Consider the following 17,312-nt stretch of genomic DNA (forward strand, 5'->3'; position numbering starts at 1 on the left):
AGAACACATACACAGTATCATAAATTAATCAGCATCATAGCTGCGGGGGGGCCCACAGACACACAGCGTATGTATGGGGCCCCAGAATTTGCTGCTACACCCCTGTGTATACTGTACAAACACTGCGCTCACACTGACATGTCGTGTTCGAACGTGTCCTGTCCACATTCAGACACGCACACAAAGTGACAGTGCCTGTGATGACGCTGTATTTCAAAACCTCGCGACTTCATATTTAGAACCAGTGAAGCAATAAAAACGTGATAAACTCTTTATACACGTGTAGTTGTACGGACATATGAGGAGATTTTCAGGTAATTTATCTAAAAAATTGTGAATGAAATCCTGTGATCCTGTTCATAATTAGCATATAAACAGTTATTGATCCACAAAATGTGATAACAAAGAAGGTTAAATATTAATTTTTATTCACATATCATCTTTTTTTCATTCTCAGGTTCAACAAGTCTTTTGTTGAGTTTTATACAAAACACTGAAAAGTTCTTTATAACCTGCCTGTGACTGATCTGTGCAGGTGTATAAACAGACGGAGTTATATTTAACTTAAGGATTTTGTTCATGCGTGTAATCATATATCTGAGAGGATCAAACTGTGAAAGCGTTCCATACGCAATATCTTAAGCGGGGAAAATTGATCAGGGAGAAATATTTGTCAATTAAAATGGCAATTATAAGGCATCAATAATAATAAAGAGTTGTACAAACCGAAGCTCATCAGCTTGGACCTGAAATTGAATATCCATCCATTGATCCTGAGCTGCAACTGTCCATTTATCAGCAAAACAACAAACGGACCGAGATGAACTCTCATCGTCTAATCGAGTAACACTCCTGACGTTTCCCACATCAGTCCTATAATATCATCCGAAATACTGACAGAGTGCAAGTGAGTTATACGCAGCGTTTTCACCTTTGGCCTCAACTTTAAACAAGAAGATAACACAAACTCAATCAGCCCCGTTTCCCCCCCGTGGGGGAAGTCATAACCTCTCTCGGACGAAACGATGAGGACAACGACCGCATTCACGTCCACAATGTCCCTTGTGGAAATGACCTTGTGTCCTGATTAAAGGCCAAATAAGATGCATCTCAATATCTGCCACCAGCGACATCGCAGACGCCAGTATGCAGGCTTTTGTAGACGAACACCAGCAGCGATAGTTTTATATTTAAAGCTGCGTGATGCCTTCCAATTGGACAAAGATTAAAAAAAATATATATTGCTGTGCTTCGGGGTTCTGTATTTTCATCACAAGCGCGTTCACGTTTCGGGCAAAAACACTTTTGTTGTGGTCGGAAAAAAAACCCTCCGAGGAGAGAACCTCCGCTCCGGATGACGTCAGAATATGAATGTGATTTTAAGTAAAAGCACTCCTTGTGTTCTCCATTCGACCCAATGAAGTACCAGAAGTCCTAACTGTGTGTGCGTGTGTGTGTGTGTGTGTGTGTGTGTTGTAGGTGTTGTGCGTATTCGGCTCTTGTGTTGCCACGCGGTGACGTACAGGAACACGTACGGCCTCTGCAAACTTCTGCCCCTCAGCCCTGGATATGTACTTATCCTAAATATTGTTTGACCTTCCCAGTGCCCGGCTATTACTCTCCTGTGAGTCCCCGTCACCCCCACCTCCTCCCCTCCCCCCCCCCTCTCCTTCTTTTTCCACAGATGGATCTTTTGTTGCATTAATCCTGCAGATCAGGTGGGTTTTGTCAACGTGTTAAACTTTAATACTTTGGGTCATTTATCTTTACGGCCCGACCCGGGGTCTGTCAGCGACCAGACGAGCTATTTCCTCATTTGGTTTGGGAGCAAAGTGGCGCAGGAGAGAGAGAAAGAGAGAGCAAAGGAGGAGGAGGAGGAGGAGGAGGGTGGTGATGGAGTGGAGTGAATTTGAAGGGGGTGGTGGTGGTGGTGGTGGTGGTGGTGGTGGTGGTGGGGGTCTCTACTCACCACTTAATGAAATCCTGATGTGCGAAGACTTGGTGGAGGGGTTGATCTCGGAGGTCAAGGCGCCACACCACCTCGAGAAAGCGACGGCCCTCCAGAGAGTGGCTTCACTTACTCATTTTTTTCTTCTTCTCATTTCAAACTCGGGCTCGTAAAGAGCGGTCGACGATTGTGCGAAACCCCCCCACCACCTCATTACCTATCGGACGCTGCACCGGGGACCGAACCGGGGGGGACGGGGGGGGGGGGGTACCCAAGTGGACGAGGGCAGAATTGCAAGTGATTAATTTGTACCAAAGCTCCCCCTGGAAAAACCAGTCGTGCTCACTCACGAGCATTTGTCTTCATTTGCCGAGATATGTGCGGTGACACGAGCGGCCGGGGCCCTCGGAGTCCTGGCCGGTATTTGTTTCTGAGTTTTTTTTATATTCTTGAATGATGGGGGGGGGACAACAGTTTCAAGCCGCTGTTAAACAAAGTCCTACACGTTTCTCCGAGTCTCGCTGACGAGCTCCCGAAAATCAAAACCGTTCCCTCGGTTGGTTTCAGATTCAAACCCGTGGAACTAATGGACAAACGATCGGGGGCGTAACGCCGCGACATACATTAGGTTTGGTTGCCTGCGCAGGAGCCAGGGGAGAGTCGGCGCAATAATTCACCGATGTGATTGCAGCGTATGAATAAAAGTCTAGAGAATGAGGCAATTGAACGGATAAATTATTTAATGAGCACGATTATGTTTAAGTGGATAATTGTATCATTATTGCACAGAATGTGGAGGTGTTTGGTTCTCGACGTGATTTCACTGCAACAAAAACTTAACATGAGTTTAATCTGTTGCACTTGACGTTGGATAACAAAATGAGATTTGTCTGCATATTATTATTAGTCAGGTTTGGAAGTTGTTGGGTTTTGCCTGAACAATAACCATAATGTTTCCGGCTGTTCTGATTCTGAATGAAGACGGAAAACAGGTTTGATATCGACATTTAAATGTGTTTATATTCGGGACATTTGTGCATCGCGTGATGTCGATTCAAGCAAACACTGAGGTTGTTAGACTCACGTCACCTTGTTCTTTGCAGAATCGTGTTCCGTACTTTTCAGAAAGAAGTCGATCCAATTTTAACACATGAAGGTTTTTTCCGCGACAAAACACAACAGAAATACGTCAATGCAACTCCGAGCGGATGTTTGTTGAGAATATCCATGATTTGTCTTTGTTTTTCCTTCTTGGTGACGACCAGCTGCAGTTTGTTTTTTTCATTGCTTTTGTTCAACAACGGAGGTCACGAAGGTCGAACGTCTGCTCCCGACTGTGGACGCAGCGTTCGCGTCGCGGTCGGTCCTGATCACAGAGCAGCTCGGCAGCAGACGTCCATCATTACCTATAAATAGATCTGACCACGTGCACTCCGTGTGTGCATGTGTGTGTGTGTGTGTGTGCGTGTGTGTTTGTGCTGGATGCTGATAAAGACTCAGTCTCATACAGTTTCCAATTATGAATTGTCAAATCCCCGATGTTAACGATTTTGCCTAAAAAAATGAATGGTCCCTTATCTTCAAAACTCAGCCCACTGATCTTTTCTGATGCTGGAATTTTTTTTGTAATATTTTGTAAAAACAATTGAGCTACCTACCAAAACCTGTACTTGAATTTTGATCAGTTGACAATAACAATATTTAAATTTTCTTTTTTTAATATTTTCATTTATTTATTTTAAATTTTGAATAATGTTTGCAGGTATAACTCAACGGTCAAAGAAAGTTGTACTTATGCTTTAATACACACACATAAAAATAAATCATCTTGTGACATTAAAGCAACCCAAAATTTAAATATTGCTTTTTTTCCAATCATGTAATATTTTTTACTTTAGTTATAACAATAACAACAGAATTAGTATGATGTCATTGGTCATTTCTAGTCGCTCTTAGCGGCGAGTTTGGCTTTGGGCCCCAAACACACACACACACACACACACACACACACACACACACACACACACACACACACACACACACACACACACACACACACACACACACCAGCAATATAAATGTTGTTGATATAAATCTGCCATGTGGTTTCAGATTCCACTGCTGATGTACTTGGAGTCGACGGACTAATTGAATAGTAATGAGGCTAATCAAGAGTCAAACAGGAGAAACATTCAGCCTTAATGTAACTGTAATCCTCCACATGTCCTGCTTTATGATGTCGAATGGGCGCCGCTGGGCCATAAGAGGGGAACACGGGACGACCACAGTCCACCCTCGGGAGCGTGTGTGTGTGTGTGTGTGTGTGTGGGTGTGTGTGTGTGTGTGTGTGTGTGTGTGATCTCAGGCCATGAAGGAGAAGAAAAGAAGAAAAAAAACAGCCACAAAGGTCTGAGGTAGTTCTGTGTTCGGCTGCGTTGTGTCTTGGAAACTCTTTGCTGTTTTATTTATTTGGGAATCTGTGCCGAGCCGCTGGGAATGACAATCGGGATGTCAGTCAGACGAGATCAACACAACCAAAATCGGTGCAGCACCACGAAAACTCACTTCATCCACTGTGAGGGAAACACTCTGATCTAGTCATCATCATAGATATTAACAGAATCTGTCCCTTTTGTGCGTTTGCAGTCCTGAGTATTTACAGTATTTCAATTGTTTGTCGCCCTTGTGGAAAAACCAAGTGTCCATGAACACCACACTCATTTCTTCATGCCAACAGTAGCTGCTAGTCATGTTGTCACATCCTCAAGTGCCTGTATTATACTAAATATATATATTGAAGCACAGGCAGAATAAAGTATAACATTCTGAACATATACTCCCTGCTGATGCAGCAGAGACGCAGGGTATTATTCTCTAGCTGGTGGTTGTAAAGGGCCTCAATGTAGAGCTGAAAGGAATATGTGATTAATCGATAAATCCATCAATTAATCAATAGTCAGTCAACTATATTCGAATAATCGTTTCAGACGTTTGTCAAGCACGAAAAATGATAAACATTCATCTCAGATTCGCGAATCTGCTGCCTTTCAATTGTTGCATAGAAATGTAAAGTTAATACCTTTGTGTTTTGGTTTCTGTTAGTCTGATGAAACAATTGCGAATATAAATTATTCAAAAGGCCATTTTTACTTTTTTTTTTTTACATTTGAATGATGAGTGAATTGATGAGGGTGCAAAAGAAAGATTGATCGATAACAGAATAACCAAATAATAATAATAATAGATGAAACCCTGCATGGTGTCAGGTTCTGGCATTTTAATATAATACACCAAAACTCCTTAATTTGGATGGATGGATTTTCACTTGGTTGTTTTATATAGAATTTCATTAAGACCACAAACATAAAGCACAAATGACACATGTTGTTGTTGTTTGGCTGCACAATATTCTCAAGATTTTAATGTCTGATTTTAGTCCCTGATAACTAAAACACCTCTGGAGTGTGATGCTGCTGCACTGGAACAAAAGACCTGTGAGGACAATGACGTAATGCAAAGCCTCGGGCCCCTCGGCCTATGAGGAAGACGACGCATCGTCATCATCATCATCATCATCATCATCATCACCGTACAGGAGCGACGCTGCTGCGAGAGGACGACGAACACCTGTGCGACTGCGACGGTGCGTTCGAGGACAGCTGGGGAAAAAGAGCATGATGCGCCACGCGAGTTAGGTGAGCTGTCAGCGCCGACGCACGCACACGCACACACACACACACACACGCGCGCGCAGGGCAGGTGGGATATGAGCTGGATGACGTATCCATCATTACACACGAGTATATAATAAAGTATAAAAATATGTATATCTACTAATGATTTTATCATTTTTATTTGTGTACAGTGTCCGAATGATCACACACATTCTTATTATATTTTTGGGGGTATTGCTCTTTTCATTATTATACATTTAGCCTTAAGAAATTGATTGTTTATTCCTGTAAACTATTTTAACATTGATGCTGTAAAAAGAAAATTAAAAGAGACGCACACTGTCCATCACGTCGAGGCCCAGGTCATTTGGGGGGATCCAGCCTCATCGAGCCCCTCGGCTCCTCCGCTCGCTGTGTGTCTTCACAGTGGAAACAGTTGGTGGAAGGATGGACACAAACACCCGCAGCGGCCCGAGCCCCGAGCAGCCTCCTCCTCCTCCTCCTGTATCATGTTATATTCGCCGTGAGGCGTTTACAGCTGCTGGGTTTCGTAAAACGCACGCGGGCCGACACGGTGCGCTGCAAGAGAGAGAGAGAGAGAGAGAGAGAGAGAGAGAGAGAGAGAGAGCTGCCTCTTCACTGCAGCACTGGAGACAAAACACCGAGGCCTCAACAGATGAACTGTTAATATTCAACTGTATTATGAAAGGATAAAATCAGCATAGTATTAAAAATAATAATAATAACAATAACAACAACCCCAAATGTCTCTGAAATATGTGTGGTACTCGATGCTGATTCAACAGTCTTTATCTTTATTAACTTATTTTTTAAAGTCATGAATATTGCTTTACATTTCTACAATGTGTCATCAGATGTCACTTATATATTGGGAGCTAATTGTTTCTAATATTACTGTTTTTTTTTTACGGTTATATGTTTCCTACAATACATTTTGTAATAAAATGTTATTATAGCCCAGCTGTTGTTGGAGATTTTAGGGAGATTTTATGAGACAAAAAAGTAATCGCAGAATGTGCTTCTTTTTTTTTTTTTTTTTGGAGTATTTGTGCTTCATTGCATATTGAACTGCATCAAATATTTGAACCAATCGAATTTGTGAAAGAATTGTATTTTTAAAAAGCCTCTTTGCTTCAAAAACATGTTGTTTTTTGCTGCATTGATGAGCGGGGACGCGTTACAAGCACTGTAACTAATCACAATTTCAGAATTATTATTATTATTATTATTATTATTATTATTATTATTATTATTGCTATGGCAGTCGTTGCGTCTGTCGTCACCTTCTCCGGTTCTCTGCGCTGGCTGAGGCCGAGGCTGAGGTGCGTGGAGCCCGGTGAGCATCGCCCTGATCTCGGCTCCGGAACGCTGCAGAGGAATTAACGTGCACGTGATTAATGACACAAAGTCTGACCTTTATACCGGGAGAGGGCGTGGTTTTCTTTTTTTAATTTTTAATCGAGCTGCAGGATCATGACACGAGCATTTAAAAAAAGGTGACCTGTGAAATTTAAATGCAAGAGAATATAATATAATAATATTCTCTTTTTTTGCAGAAAGGATCCAGGAGCTTGATTGGAGATTTAAAAAAAAAAAAATCGAAGCGAATCATCCAATTAAATCCGTCCAAGAGCTGGTGATTGATGATGTCAGCTGCTCTGCTTCTAATTAACGTTTAAAGTAAGATGAAGAAGAAGAATTAACAAAAAAACTTTCAGCGTCAGACCTTGAAGCTCATTTGGAAGCGACGTTTTCTGTGGTAAAGAGTTGAGGGTTAATGATCGACAGCAGCGCGGGTCATGTTGGTGCAGCAGGGCTTTTTCTCTCTGAAGATAAAATTACCAGTGGGAAAACATCCTCAGAGGGGGTTTCCTCTGTTTCATAACGAGGAGGCGTGTGTGCGGGTGTGTGTGTGTGTGTGTGTGTGTGTGGATGATACAGGCCTGCAGGGAGATGAATCCATAGTTTAAAGATTTGTAATATTCTTCTTTTTTTCTTTTACTGTAATCTCTGGTGTTTCTGTGAAACATTTAAATAAAAATAATAACTGACAAATGTAAATGCATAATGCAAATTTAAAAAAAAAAAAAAAGCATTCCACGCCACAGTCTGAATTAAAACAATTTGGAACCAAGTCTTTAAAAAATATCCAAGTAAATCAGAATCATTGTGATATTACGGTAAAAGCTGCTCGGACCAGGCTGGATTTTTCTTATCGGAATGATGCGTGCTCCTTGTTATCAAAAAAAATTGTCCCAAAACCAAATGTGTATAAACTCCTGCTCGTTGTGGAGAAACAACTACATTCGGAGCAGCCACCAACAAACGGGAGGTCGGACCTCCGAGGCGGCTAATAGAATGTCCTGCTGTTTTTATAACTCTGTCCCTAAACCAATGTCACCATATGCTCCGCGTTGGCACCGGCAGCTCCGCATGCAGTGGCTTCTTCCCCCCGGGCGGCAGACCTCCACCCAAACGTGTCGGAGTAATCGGATTGTGATTAGAAAAAAATATTATATAGGCTAATTATTGTATTTATATATATATATATATGTATATAATTTGTTTTATTCAACCTCTGGCACCTGATGGCAGTTGGCACGTGGATTATAATTCAGATGCTGGAATATAAACAGATTTGATATATTTCGAGTTTTCATCACGAGCAGCTTCTGTTCCATTTTGTGTAAAGAAATGTCTGTTTGTTGTATTTTTTTTACATTCAAATAGGTTTTATAAACAATGTTGCCAATATTTTTTAGTGCTATTATTATTATTATTATTATTTCTTATTCTTAAAAATGCAAAGTGCTCATTCCGTTATGCCTGCAGATCAATGTGTAATCTCTACAAAAGGCATTAAACATTTAAACGAATCGAGCCAAATATATTTTTACAAGCCTCAAATAAAAAACAGTGAGTGTTTCCTCTGAACGCACTTACCTGCTGTTGCTCTCGGTGTCCAACTCGATCCAATTCTTTTTTTTTATCTCTTTACATCAATAAAAACATAAAGAAAAAAATTAATATTCACATGATCCATCCTCTGAGCCTCAGCAGGCGTCACCTTCATCTGGAGACGCTCGTTTCACGCTGCTCCCGCGTTGAATTACACTGTAACTAAAACTGGGGTGGCGGTGGGTTGTTGTTTTTTTACCTGCCCCTAACCCACGTTGACGCACGAGGACAAAAGAACAAATACAAGACGTCAAATACATAAAGAAAACTATCAAGTTCAAAACAAATGAGTGATGCTCGTTATGATGTCTTTCTTTGTAATTTGTTGCCATGGGAATTAGGGGAAAAACCCTCATGTTTTTATATAATCACAAAAAAAAATCATCACCAGCATTGGAAAATATTCCTAAGTATTTTTTTTTATATACTTCTAAACCAAATCCATACATGTGCCAATGCATTGTGACTATTCTGAAGCCAAATTCCAAATGCGCACACGTTTTACGCATAACGCCCCTGTGCGTAATTACGCACAAAAAAAAAATGACAAACTGGCTATCACGGCTGGAGACCTCTGTTGGCACACTTGGTTGTGTTCCTTTCAAAACTTTCCCATAATGCTGCAGGGTGGTGGCAGGTTTTTTTTAAACAGGGCATCAACTAACTCTCCCTTTTTCTTTTCTTTTTTTCTTGAGGAGGAACAGACCAGCAGAGGGAAACAGATGCACAAACATTTCGTGGGGGCATCATCGTCATCTTCTTCTTCTTCCTCCTCCTCGGCAGCGACAGACTCCTCCTCTCCCCCCACGTCCAATTAGTTATTATGCTCCGGCCCTTTAAGACGCAAGCGAGCGGGTCAGCAAGTAGTGTAGTGTTTCTCTAATTGAACTTCGCCCAATCAACAATAACTCGTTAGCAGTCGCCCTTTTTTCTTCTTCTTCTTTTTCTTGCTGCTTGAGAGAGACAGCTTGGTTTTTTTTCTTCCTGTGCAGGGGATTCACTCCCCTCCGGTCGGTTATACTTCCTAAAGATCTTACATGGAGCTTGGCAGAGGAACTACGGATCTCTGAGGGGGGAATAGCTACGAGTCCTCCGGCTTTGCCTCTTGCAACTGTAACGCCAGAAGCATGGTTGTTTTGGAGGAAAGTTCCCCGGCGAACTAAAGTTGCAACAACATTTAGAGGGAGGTCTTGGAGAAAACGCCGAGGACGACACTTGTGGACCCGTAAGAAGACATCAACAAAACGACCATTTGAATGAAATAACCCAACTTCTGCGTGCAGCAGCGATTTGTTTCGGGGACTGCGGCGATGACCTCTGGTAGAGACATGAAGGCGGGCTCAGTGTTGCAGTCCGGCGGCGAGGAGAGGAGACGGGCTCCCCTGGACCAGCTGCCGCCGCCGGCCAACTCCAACAAGCCCCTGACGCCGTTCAGCATCGAGGACATCCTCAACAAGCCCTCGGTGAAGAAGTCGGTCGCCAGCGCGATCCGTCCGCCGACGACGACCACGACGACGAGGGCGCTGCTGCAGAAAGTCGCGGGCTCGAACTCGGCGAGGAACGGGATCACCACTCCCTCGTCGCCGCTGTGCGCGCTGGAGGAGCTGGCGAGCAAAACGTTCAAGGGGCTGGAAGTGAGCGTGATCCAGGCGGCGGAAGGTAAAGACTTTTGGGCATTTTACGCACGCTTATGTCTAATATACGTATACGTTTTCGGACAGTTAGAGAAACTTTGGATAGAAGGGAAGTCTGAACAGTATCAAGTGTGCACACACGCGAGGACGCAGCCACACTATCGGAATGTGTCCAAATGTTTACGCATTAAAAGACAAACTGCTAAAATTGGTTTGCATGTTTGCCAAACGGTAAACCGGCCATTATGCATAACGTGCCATGTTGGAAAAAAAACGCACAGATTGACAGATGGCACATGGATGCTGTGTATTTTGTGATCATATGTGTAAATAATTGACATAGCAATCCACATATTTGGATTAAATTCTTGCTTTTGTGACTGATTCTCCAGTGAAACGCTCTGGGTTCAGCCAAGTTCTTAAAAAGTCTTGTTTGCTGTTATGATTTTTATGGTGGAGTTAAAATGGACAGGCCTGTTTCTGTTGCTGTTGCTGCAGCCCGGGGAGGGGGGATATGATGTGGCCCCCCTTTAGCGGTCGTTTCACTCCTTTGCACGTTTCTTTTTTTCCCCCCTTCTCCTCCCCAAGGTCGCGAGCACGTGAACGGCTTCGGCCAGAGGCAGACGTCGAAGAAGAGGAGAAAGTCGCGCACGGCCTTCACCAACCACCAGATCTACGAGCTGGAGAAGCGCTTCCTGTACCAGAAGTACCTGTCGCCGGCCGACCGCGACCAGATCGCGCAGCAGCTGGGCCTGTCCAACGCGCAGGTCATCACCTGGTTCCAGAACCGCCGGGCGAAGCTCAAGCGCGACCTGGAGGAGATGAAGGCGGACGTGGAGTCGCTGAAGAAGATCACGCCGCAGACGCTGCAGAAGCTCGTGAGCATGGAGAACATTGAGGAGGAGGAGGAGGACGAGGACGAGGAGGAGGACGCGCAGCGGCGGCGGCAGCAGGGCGGCGGCGGCGTTTCGCCCAGCGTCTCCCCGACCTCGCAGGGGGGACACCGGGCCTTCCCGCAGTCGTCCCCCTCCTCGTCCAGAGACCAAACCACGGATGAGTTCTCGGAGGACGACGAGGAGATCGAGGTGGACGATTGACGTGTCGCGGGGGCCTGTGATTTTCATAACAACAACAACAACAACAACAACAGAAAGAATATTACAAAAAGAAAAGGGGGCATTTTTTTTCTTCCCAAACTTTTGCACGGATATTGACATAAACAGGAGAATATAGAAACATTTCAGGAAAGTATTTTTTTTTTCTCCTCCTCCTCTTTTTGTCTTTCTTTCTCCTCCACTTTTAATTTATTAATCGGACTTATTGATAAACCTTCCACGTATCGGAGGAGTATCCGGGTTCCTCTCCAGACTGTTATGTTACAGGAAGACTGCAACCTGTGTAGAAACATTTGAATATTTCACCTTCGGTTTTGGGGGGTTGTGTGTGTGTGCGTGTGTGTGTGTGTGTGTGTGTGCGTGTGTGTGTGTTTGTATGTGTGTGTGTGGAAAGTTGTGCAATTATTCTTTTTTTTTGTTTGCCATTAATTCGCATTCTTCTTGTTCAAGGAAATCGGATGTGCCAAATCTATAAATGACCCCCCCTCCTCCCTCCTCCGCCCCCTTTTGTTTTCTTTTTGTTTTCCCACGCACAGCTCGATGTGTCAACGAGTCACACTACTTTTTTTTTTCTTTTCTTTCTGCTTATTTTATTTGTATTTTTGGCATGTTTGCAGAAACGTGTTTTGCCGAAAGGCCCCCGGTGCGCAGCGCAGAAAAGGATGAGGAGGCACCGCCACACACACACACACACACACACACATATATATATATATCTATAGATATATCTATAGATATATCTATAGATATATATATAGTATGGACTGCATACTTTTTCCTCAGGCGCTCTGAGTTCTTCATGTACATAGATCAAACATCATCCATACGCGCGATAATTTTATTGTAACATTCTATTTAATCAGCATCTATGTAAATAAAGGTTATATGATATTTCAAAAGACGTCTCCTTATGACGCGGCTGGATTTTTTGGGGGGGGATTGTCCTTATATCATAAAAAATATTATAAAAATGAATTAATCCTAAAAAATAAAATAAAAAACATGACGAAGGGACGAGTCTTTATATGGGAATATTATATTTAAGGTTTTAAGAAATTTATTTTGTTTTTTTTAAAGGGCAGTAATTGATTTTAAAGTTACCAAAATGTTTTTAATTATTTCTTTCAACACGTGTTGAAGGAATATTATGACTATATGGCATCAACACCGAGCCCCTCCAATGTCGTCATATCTCCTATATGATGATTACAAGAATATAACAAAACAGGAATTTTACACCCTGAAAAAAAAAAACCCCTACTCTGCTTGGTAAAAGAGAAAAAAGAAAAGAAAAGGGAAGGGGGAATAATTGACCTCTGCTTTCAGCCTCCATGTGCCATGACTTCAATTAGCAGCCGTCCGAGGTCCCTTTCTTCCCATTCTGTCTGCGGGCCTTTGAATACATCTTGTCACAAGAAGGTCCCGGTCCGGCTGCGGTGTGGAGACGCCATATGTCGAGACCTCTGTTTCCTTCTCTTACTCGTCTTCAACACAACTGGTCGACATGATTGATCGTGGGCTGGAACCCGCCCCTCGCCTCGCAGACATACAACAGCTTCCACCCACCGGGCCGAGCCGCGCGGGGCCGTGCGGGGCCGCGCGGGGCCGCGCGGGGCCACAATGGCCAGGCATCTGCCGCTCGTGACTCGGGGTCTGTTTGAGAGAGAGAGAGAGAGAGAGGGAGAGAGAGAGAGAGAGGGAGGGAGAGGGAGAGGGAGAGGGAGAGAGAGAGAGAGAGAGAGAGAGGGAGAGAGAGAGGGAGAGAGAGAGAGAGAGAGAGAGAGAGAGAGGGAGAGAGAAAGTGTCCCATGAATAGCAAATGGGTTCGTGTGATGATCCCTAATGAATAAAGCTCAATGGGAGGCGGTGGAAATGTGACGTGCTGCTGCTGCTGACTGACCATTTGTGTGTGTGTGTGTGTGTGTGTGCGTGTGTGCGCGTGTCGAACCGATAACCCAACGCTATTTTACAATTAGGACCGTTGATGATATTTGATATATAAACCAAACTGCAATTTCTTTTTTTCCTATAAAAGAATAATTTATTATACGTTTATATTTCTCTTTTTGTGTCAACAAATATAAGACAAATATATTTCGCATCAAGTCAGAGTCCTCCTGCTCTCTGAGGTCATCTAATGTTTTTTTCTCACTGGGATCATTTTATTCTTTAATTAAAAAAACAAAAACAAATGTCAACCTTTATTATTTATGGGGATTGTTTAGCATCCATTAAATGAAAATATTGTCGATATAAAATATATAATATACGATTATATATTATATAATTCACATTTATAGCTACTGAACGTTTAGGTATTTCATTATTTTAATTTTAATTAAAACAGAAAAACTAATGAAAATAATAATATTTGGAAGGAAAGTGCTTTTTTTCTGTGGCTGGTTTTAAAAACGCAGTGAAAACAAATTAAATAATAAAATTAAAAAAGTTTTGAAAATAAAAATCTAAACTGAACAGCAGAAGAGGAACTGGAGTTAAACAGCTCGTGTGTCTTCTTCTTCTCTTCTTCTTCTTCTCTTCTTCTCTTCTTCTTCTCTTCTTCTTCTTCTCTTCTTCTCTTCTTCTCTTCTTCTTCTCTTCTTCTTCTTCTTCTCTGTGGTGAGACAGCAGCAGACTGAAGCTCACAATAGAAGTAATCGGCCGGAATCGTGGAGGTTGAAAAGTCAAGTAGGTCCTTTTTTACTGTGGAGCCTCTTCTCTCTCCTCTCTCCTCTTTTACCTCCTCTCTTTCCTCTCCTCTCTCTTCCCTCCTCTCCTCTCTCCTCTCTTCTTTCCTCTCCTCTCTTCCCTCCTCTCTTCCCTCCTCTCCTCTCTTCTTTCCTCTCCTCTCTCCTCTCCTCTCCTCTCTTCCCTCCTCTCCTCTCTCCTCTCTACCTTCATCTCTTCCCTTCTCTCTCCTCTCTCATGGCGGACGGAGCTTTAAAATAAAAGTCGGTGCTTTATAATAATAATAATAATAATAAAATACGTCCTCGGCCCCTGAAACTCCCGCTGGTAAAACTGTAACGACCCATAAAGAAGAGCATTACTCTCTTTAGAACTGGGCCCAATATTCCTTTATGGCGCCGCCATAACACTTATCACATTTTTAATTGAAGGATACTGGTCAACTTATACCATGAAAACGTTTTGTTTTGTCATTGATAGTAGCAGCAGCAATATCAGTAGCTTATCATTAGAAGGTAAATCACATCTACAGAGCAGTATTCCTGTCTTGGATCGGAATTTAAAGACAAAAAGCTTAGATGATCCTTCTCAAAGAGACACACTCTCTTTTACACCAGGGGCCTCCGGGGGCCACATGCAGATGCACAGTTTTATTTTTTTATTAAATTATTTAAAAAAAAATTGGAGCCCAGAGGAGCCGAAAGACAACAAGGCCTCTTTTAACCGAGCTCCAACAGAAAGCCAAAAATCTTAACATTGGGGGATATTTTTTTTTTCTTCTTTTCCATCACAAGAGTTCCCTGAGGGGACGTGCTCAGGATTTCATAAAGGGGGGGGAGGGGGGGGGGTCATTTGCATGTATGTGTGTGTGTGTGTGTGCTGCTGCCTGGTGTGCAGCTCGTCATGGAGGTTATATTATTATTCATTCAGAAACATTGGCCACAGGGGCCTGATTAAAGAAAGGAGGAAAAAAACTAAGGGTTCATATTAACGTCTAGATATTATCAAGGAAAAATATCTCAACAAAACAATTTGGGGAAAATTAAGACTTGTCGTTTTTGTTTTTTTCCAGGGCATGTTACCTTCAGTCACGAGAGGCTGCGTCTCCGCTCCGCAGCCGTCGTCTTCGTCTTCGTCCTCGTCTTCGTCGTCTTCCAGGTTGTCGACCTCTAACGCGCTGAATTGGAAAATTGTTTTGGCCCCCGATGAAGATGAGATCTCCTCTCGTGTACGAGATCGACACTCCCGTGTCTAACCTTTGACCTTTCAGACACACGCACAAACGCCACCGAGCCGCTGACGTTTTGCCCTTCGCAGAGGCGCGTGGGAGATAAAACAACAAACAGAAAAATTATCTGAAAATGTGAAAAACAATAACTCACCGAGCACATTTACTGTTGTTATTTATGTGGCATGTCTTTGTGAAAATAAGATACAAGGCTTGTGTACTGTACGTTATCTCACACACACACACACACACACACACACACACACACACACACACACACACACACACACACACACACACACACACACACACACACACACACACACACACACACACACACACACACACACACACACACACACACACACACACACACACACACTTTCCCCCTCACGTCTGAAAAAGAACCAAGCCTGCCACCTAGTGTTCATCTGGGAGGACTGCGTCTCTGAGATCAGTGCAAAAACAAAGTGTGTGGTTTACAGACTAGAGAGAGAGAGAGAGAGAGAGAGAGAGAGACTGTTGTGGCCAGTGAAGTTCTGCAGATGTAAAAAGAAGTTGTGTGGGTCTAGAATAGATGGAGGCAAAGCTTTTTCTGTTTTCGTACGAAGCCTCGGAGTCGAGAGAGCGAGAACAAATCCCCCGTTAAGCCGTCGCCGGGCAGAGCTGCAGGTCCTCCACCAGGTTTTTTTTCGTACAGTGGTCGTCGTCTGCGAGGCCCCTTAAAAAACTGTGCAATGAAATACCACCACAGTTAGTGCGTCACATAAACATTTAAAAGATGGGGGGGGGGATGCCAGCTGGGCTTAGCCGCTTTTTTTGTAAATGGCAAGTATGCTGCTTAAAAGGGGCCCAGTGGTTTGACACATGACGCTCTTGTTTACACATCATAAGCAGAACGACGCAGCCCGTGGAAAAGATATCGTCTCTGGAAGGAGCTTTTCTGAAGTCTGGGGGGGAAAAAAACAAGCATGACAAGCGTTATCTCCCTCCGAGTTTGCAGTCCGTAAATCCAGAACAGAGAGCCCCCCCCCCCCCCCCCCCTCGCAATATAAACCGGGAGTATGGACTTTTTGTGAAAGATGTGGGCATTCATTTGGCAGGCGGGGCTCTGATGAAAGATGCTGTCGGAGTTGCATTATTGGAAATGTGGGCTCCAGGAGTTTTTTGGGGGAGTTTGGCTCGTGATACGAGAGACACGCAAAAAGTCTGTGCCGCAACAAATCTGGACTCTTGCAACATTACGGAAATGCAGTGAGGAAGGTCAAAGGTCATGTGTCGTAAAAACAAAACAAAAAAAACCCACTTATGTAATTTGACTTTCTAAGGAGGACTAGGATTTTACTCCATGTTCATACAGTTATCTTGAGTGGGTCAAGAAAGATGACGCCTATTAAAAGTTGAGACAGACGTTGATCGACCTTGTGGTGACATAGATTCACCCTCTAAGGATGTTTTAAAAAAAATACATATTTCATTATTTTAGCAAATTTAATGGCAGTGACTAAAATTAAATCTTTTTTGTGGCACTGTTGTGGCAAACGAGGCTCCTTTAAAGTTGACTTGAATAAGTTAAAAATATAAAACACAAAATAAAAAAAGGATTGCATACATAATATTTTCCCACCTTGGCTTTGACATGTATCCAAGTCATCACGAGAACGAGTCGTGAGTGAACTGTGATGAGTTCACAAACCTGTACATGGAAATGTTAATCGTGAAGAAAACGTTTCGAAGGAAATCTGCAACACGACTTCTGAACGCCGCAGTTCAAGAGATGAGTGAGACACCGGATATCGCTCGGATTACCGTAAGGTCATTTTAAAAAAAAAAAGAAAAGAAAAAAGAAGCAGCAGGGAGGACGCCAAGACGTCGAAGGAGAAACACAAACCTGTTGTCTAGAGGATTCAGCAGGTTTAAAGAAGTTTCTATGGTCTGATGAGAGTAAATTAACACGTCTTGACTGATCATATGAAATTACAGTTTGCTATAATCACCACACGCCACCGACGAACACGCCACGAGGAGTCTGGTCGTTGGCGTGCC

At 43.1% G+C, this 17,312-nt stretch overlaps 1 protein-coding gene across 5 annotated transcripts in view; it reads left to right on the top strand.

Annotated features, from left to right (window-relative positions):
• The window catches only part of lbx2 (ladybird homeobox 2), a 131,885-nt gene extending 119,634 nt beyond the window's left edge, over window positions 1-12,251 (top strand). For 3 of the 5 annotated variants that reach the window (XM_047334513.1, XM_047334512.1, XM_047334515.1), the window contains 3 exons: window positions 5,385-5,643; window positions 9,297-10,260; window positions 10,824-12,251. In XM_047334513.1, coding sequence (XP_047190469.1) covers window positions 9,912-10,260; window positions 10,824-11,332 — 858 coding nt within the window. In that variant the 5' untranslated portion in view covers window positions 5,385-5,643; window positions 9,297-9,911 and the 3' untranslated portion in view covers window positions 11,333-12,251. Of the gene's footprint in view, window positions 1-5,384; window positions 5,644-7,155; window positions 7,324-9,296; window positions 10,261-10,823 lie in introns of those variants that run through there. The other 2 variants (XM_047334514.1, XM_035650259.2) reach the window with 2 other exon arrangements.
• The last annotated feature ends 5,061 nt before the right edge of the window (window positions 12,252-17,312 follow it).

This window comes from Scophthalmus maximus, chromosome 9 (assembly GCF_022379125.1).
Source record: "Scophthalmus maximus strain ysfricsl-2021 chromosome 9, ASM2237912v1, whole genome shotgun sequence".
NCBI classification, from domain to species: Eukaryota; Metazoa; Chordata; class Actinopteri; order Pleuronectiformes; family Scophthalmidae; genus Scophthalmus; species Scophthalmus maximus.